The following is a 5,975-nucleotide window of genomic DNA, read 5'->3' as shown; positions in this document are numbered from 1 at the left end:
GATCTGTAAATCAGAGCAATTACTGCTGAGGACCTGCTGTCCCTGCCATACTTGGTTGGTTTGGTTTAGTGAAGTTTTGCTTCAGGTTAATTTTAGTCTGGTCCTGTGGCCTGTCTGCCTTTAGCAGCAGCAGTGTCACATAGGAATCCAGGAGTGCACTTCAGGGCTTGGTTTCATCCAAAAGTCTGTGCATTCTGCAGTGTGAACCAAAGCACAGAAAGTGAGGATGACTGGGAGATTTGCTTCAAAAGGGGACTGACTCCTGGTTCAAACTACAGGACCAATGTAGACTTGCTTCCCTTCTGAGTGTCTAGTATTTTGAAAATGACTGTCAGATAAAATAGTCTGTTTCAAAAGCCTTGAATTTTTGAGCAAGTATTTCACAGAGCACAAATGAAAATAAAATTTGTATTCTAAAATTTACAAGTGGGGACAGTAATCTTTGGATCCAGTTATTTAGTTGTGAAAATGCTGCTTCTATGAAATAGTATAGGCAAACAATAACAAAAAGTCTCTTAGTACATTAGTATATTACAAGTAATGACATGGTCTGTCATTACTGAGGATAAATCTGTGCCTGAACATGGGAATCATCAATTGTTGTGTTACCTGGACAGAAGACAAGAAAGCTGATTTTCAAAATTTGGTTTATGGGCTTTGTTTTGGTTTTGCCCTGTGGACTCGTTCAAAAATCCAGTTGCTAGTTTGAAAGATGTCCTAAAGCAAAAATAGTTTCAGTGAGGAATTGCGGTCACATTTTTATCAGACTGGTCTCCAAAATGACAACTGTTGAGATCAGATAACAAATGTACTCCAGCTAAAGACAATGGGGTTGAGAAAAAGCTTTAAACAGCTGCCAAGATTTAAGCAGAGACAAACCCTTTGTTCTTTTCTCACTCCTCAGCACCCATATCCTCCCTGCTGTGCTGCCATGTGCAGCAACTTCACTCAGCACAGCACGAGTTAGGCTTTTAAAGCAAGTCAGCGAGCATGAAGTGCTTGAAGGATACAAGCTTTGAAGTGACAATGCTAACAGTGGGAGTTTCTGTGACACTGGGTCACCCACTCTGATAGTTACATTAGCTCTTGGCCATCTAGAGCCTAAATCAAAGGATTTGCATGTCTGCCAGTGGATGAAAACTTGGATGTGTAAGACAACTCCCTGAAATGTATTGATATTTGTGATGCTCATTTGTTTTGTGATACATGAGAAATAATAGAAAACTTTGCCAATTTGACCACACTGCTTACAAGACACCATGTCAGCTGCCCTGAAATGTGGAAATACTGGTTTTGATAATTAATGAATGCAATCTGTATTATCCTTTGAGGACCATGAAGTAGTGTGACACTGAAGTCTGTTTGTAGAAGAACTTTGAGACTACTATGTACTTAAGAATCTTTGTGTTTTCTGTTGCTGGATTGCAATCAAAATGCAGGAATTGTATTGACTACTGTGTTTTGAGCTAATTATATGATTTCCACCCATGGCAGTCGTGCACCAACAGCAAGGGTGTGTATAGACATCTGTCATGCCCTGCTGGTTCAAAATAATGCCTGAAGTTTTTAGTTGCAGTATGGCACTCCTGTTAATGTAGTCAGACAGCTTTGTAAGTTTTTTTGGGTGTGTGTATGTGTCTTTTAAAAGGTTGTCTAACTTGTTCTGGAGATTTGATTTTTTGAAGCATAGCTATATAAATGAGAAGTTATTTAGAGTACATTTAGATTTCTTAAAAACAATAAATTCGTACTGTCAAGAAGTCATTATGTTAAAATAATGCTGTTTGGTGACTTCTAGTCAAAATGCTTCTGCACAGTAGTTTGCATGGTGAGATATTTCTCCAAATGTGTTACAGTCATTTATATGTAGGCTAAACTGTAGGAAAACAAACCCATAAAATTCATGGAAAAGCAGACAGAGCAACCTCAAATGGGGAAGAAAAAAACTAAGGAATTAACTAGAGCAGATACAGATGAGGGCAGAAGTTGAGATTTACTCGGAGGTCCAGCATCTGTTTTGATGATTGCTGCACAGAGGAAAAAAAATATTTGGAAGCTGTGAGACTTCTTAAATTATTGAGATATATGGTAAAACACACTTGGACAGTTCAAAGGATAGCTCTAACATCAGGGGAACAACTGTGCATTGATGAATGTCTTACTGGAAAAAAGTCCCTTTTTATTTGGGGAAAATATTTAGGGTTTAGTATATTTATGTTCATTGTCTTAGGCTGGATGGAAGACTTCCAGTTTATTGAGGTTTTTTTAATGAGTAGAAAAATTAACTAAAATCTTTCCTTAGTATCAAAGTAGCAAGATATACTAGAATGAAAATTCCTATTTTAGAGTTAGCCTTTTTTAACAGAGTACCTGATTAATGTGATTACCAGCTGCATTGCAGTCACATTAAAGCAGTGACTGACATTTGAAACACTTAATTCTTACAGCAGGTTTAAATTGCAGCTCAGCAGTGGTGTTAAAGGCTAGGGCTGAATTATATTACTCGGAGATGATGTGTGTAAAAATCTTAAAGGGGGTAAGCCCTTAGAAAGTGACCTTTAGGCAAAATATTAGCCTCTTGCTGTGGTAATAATTTTATTGATTTTGCATATGGCATCCACCAAGTGCTTGTATCCCAATCTAATCAAAGCCGAAACTAATAATTAAGCTTCATTTTGAACCACTCTAACAAGCTGCATTTACCTGTATTCTGTGTCATGTTCCAGATTTGCTTTAACCTATAGAAAAGGAGAATTATAGATAAAGCCATGTCTAATCAGCTTTGGGTAAGCTCAGCTCTGGGACAGGGCTTATTTTGTAGGCTTTGTTTAGAATGGTGAACTCACCTTTGCTGAGTACCAGGGACTTAGCAGTTCCCTCCAGATAGCTTTTGAGTGTTCTTGTTTTAGTAAGCATTCTTTTCTTTCATCCAGAAAATAGATGGCTTGTTGTTTAGCATAGTCTAATCAATCTTGCAGCAGAATTATTCACATTGTGGTTGACATGGTTCATCAATTTAATAGTGCATGAAAACAGAGACACATAAAAATTATCAGCATATGAAAAGTGAATCTTCCAGCTCTGCTGTTTTCTTGTGCGTTGAGTTGTAGTGATATTGTTACTAACTTGGATAATTCCTGCATGAAATGGCTTTGGTAAACATGTTGCTGTATTATGACAACATTTTCAATCTGTGACTTTCCAACAGGGAAAACATTTCTAGAAGTTCATAAGATTCAGTAAAAAGTTAGGGAAACATGAGTTATTTGCCCCCCCCATCTCCATTTCTGGTAGTCCAGTTCTTTTCTAATTCCTTTGCTTTGCTTCTGTCCTTGTCATAGGAACCTGTATATGCTTCTACTTATTCTCCCGTTATACCCGCTCTCCATAAATTTCATCCTTTTCTACCTATTAATCAGGTGAGCAAAAGTCTGCACAATTTAAATGCTCAGCAATTTCAAGTAAGCACATTTTAACAGTGTTTTCTTACATAGGAAATTAATAATCCTCTTAACTGATTAACCAGCTTAGTATATGCTGCTTGAAAGAAATATAGTGTTATGCCACTATGCTCTGTACTCTTCTTCAATATACATTCTGCTACCATTTCTCCTTTGGTTGCTTTTCTAAAAGTTCTATATCTGTTAGAATGCATAGGTGAGAAAGTAAATGAAGGAGACATGATTGGATTCATTATAATACTGAAAATTTGCAAGTTGTTAAAAAGGGTATATAAAAGGAGTAGTATGTAACTGCACAGCATTTATTTTATAATAAAATGCTGTGTACCCTGAGTTCTGAGTAATTGACATATACAATGTAAGACATAACATCATCTAACTTATTGACTGTAAAAAAACAAGCTGCTTTTGTTCAGAGGTGACTTTGCTACAGTGCTTTTCCCTAGTCTCTGTGTAAAGGATTTTTGCCTTGCACATCCTGCTTCTATTCTCTGACTCTCCCATCTTCCTGCTTCTCTCTCTTTCTTCCTTTAAGGTCTGTAGTACTAGTTTGAAAGAATCAAGCTCTCTGATTTCTGATGAACGTCATCCTTGGAGATGGAAGGTGAAATGCTGTATAAACTTCCTATTTAATTATTGGAGGGAGGAGTAAGACAGAAAATTATATTCAGATGGAAGATGCACGTTCCCAAAGCGCCTTGTGGCAATACAGTTAACTTTGTGTTTGTTTGGGAGTAGAGTTCTGCTGCTGTTCCAGTCAATGTTAGAGAAGCTTCATGAGAAGTGTTCCTCAAAATCATGTCCATACCTCTGCAATTCCATCATAGACAATTTGCAGAACTTACTTATGAAGAATTAATAGGTAATGAGAAAGATCAACTTTCTTCAGTTAGAGCTATATGACAAAGTTGTCTTTGAGCAGAAGTAGAATACTAGATCTCAGCATCATCAGAGGTAAAAAGTGCAAAGGCAGGAGAGGGCAAAGAAACAAGCTTGAAGAAAAACACAAGAAAACAAGGAGAGTTTGCTGGAAGGTCTCAATAAATCTATGCTAATCTAATTCTGTTATATTATACCTCCTTGTCCCTTGCCTCCCAGCTCACATCTGGGGTTGTAGTACACAAAGAATTCATTGGGGTTTTCATTCCCACATGATGTGTGGCATGTAGGGAGCATTCTGACCAGCATGTGTAATGGCAGTGAATCCAAGGAGCAGATGCTCTCACTGCTGGAATAGAGGATGATGAGTAAGGGAAGAGATGACTGGATATACTATAAACCTTTAGATGATTGATATTTACCGTTTCCACATTCACTTTCGTGGCTGTTTTTGAGGATAATATTTTAATCTGAATTGTTAAAATTAAAATTTAAATTTGGCACTAGTAACTGCAATGTTGTTGCCACTTCTCTATAAGCTCCAGATTTAATATAGCTTATTGCTATTTGCTTCAGATCCCCTATGAATTTTGTTGTGACAGAGTTCACTAGCCTTATGTATCTAGAAGATAAATATATAGTCTAACTTAGTGATAACCCTCCAGTAAGGAGAGGAGGTCCTTCAATGGGCTGTTCATTCCATCTATCTTAAAAGGAAAATGCCCAGAAATTGTTCATTTTTCCACTGACTGTGGTGAGTTACATCCTGCTTTCTTAGCAAGCTGCTTCCTTCTAGCATAGTGTCAAGGTACATGCAGATTTGTTTGGTTGATTTTTTTTTTTTTCTGGCAGAATTAATAATTTTGTTGTTTGCACCAAATATGAGTTGTGTGTTCTGTTTGCTCAGACCACTTTTGAGCAGAAAGTTGTGCATTTGAATTAGTTTTCTCCTTATAACAAAGCCCATATCTAATTGCAGAGGAAAACATCGCAGAGGCTTTTTACCATACTTGTACAACTGCTGGATTGTTCTTGTGCTTTTTATTTTTTTTTATTAGAAGCTTAAACTAGAGAAGTTACTTGTATTAAAAAGCAAATAGATACTTCTCAGGGGTTTTTTTTTATTTAACTTATAACATTGGTTTTAAATAGAACTCACTTTTTAAAAATATGTTGTGTTCATTCTTGATTTGTACTCTCCCAGGTGGGTGCAGTCTTGATTTTCAGTGTAGAAACACATGAATTATCTTATTTCTTGTACTAAGAAACAAAACCAGATCCCCAAACAGCACACCAACATGCTAACAGATCACTCATTCTCAGCTTTGTTCTTGTGACCTAAAGGGAACACTGCTTGGACTGGAAAATTGTAGGGTGCAAAGTGGAGCATTGCCTAAAAGTGGGTCCTTCCTTAGCATGAAGTGACCCTGCAGAAGCAGAGAAGTGCCTGTGCATACCCTCAAGAAATGTGTTGCAGTGCTAGAAAAGACAACTATCATCATCCAGCCTAGCCAAGCAGTGGGAGAAAAGTAATCCCTGTTTCTAATTGTTCTTGCATTGAGTCTATGACTCCTTCTCAGAGTTAAAGCATGATGTTTTAGAAAAACATAGTCTTGACTCTAACCTGTCAACATA

General features: G+C 37.1%; 1 protein-coding gene across 1 annotated transcript in view; it reads left to right on the top strand.

Annotated features, from left to right (window-relative positions):
* SVIL (supervillin) overlaps window positions 1-5,975 on the top strand; it is a 57,873-nt gene that overhangs the window by 25,722 nt on the left and 26,176 nt on the right. The window contains exons 16-17 of the mRNA XM_009077450.1: window positions 3,342-3,419; window positions 3,997-4,065. Of these exons, the coding sequence (XP_009075698.1) occupies window positions 3,342-3,419; window positions 3,997-4,065 (147 nt within the window). The remainder of the gene's footprint in view (window positions 1-3,341; window positions 3,420-3,996; window positions 4,066-5,975) is intronic.

The sequence above is a fragment of the Acanthisitta chloris genome, unplaced genomic scaffold (genome assembly GCF_000695815.1).
Source record: "Acanthisitta chloris isolate BGI_N310 unplaced genomic scaffold, ASM69581v1 scaffold11586, whole genome shotgun sequence".
NCBI lineage: Eukaryota > Metazoa > Chordata > Aves > Passeriformes > Acanthisittidae > Acanthisitta > Acanthisitta chloris.
Note: the sequence above shows the minus strand (reverse complement) of the source record. Positions and strands in the feature narration are given on the sequence as shown.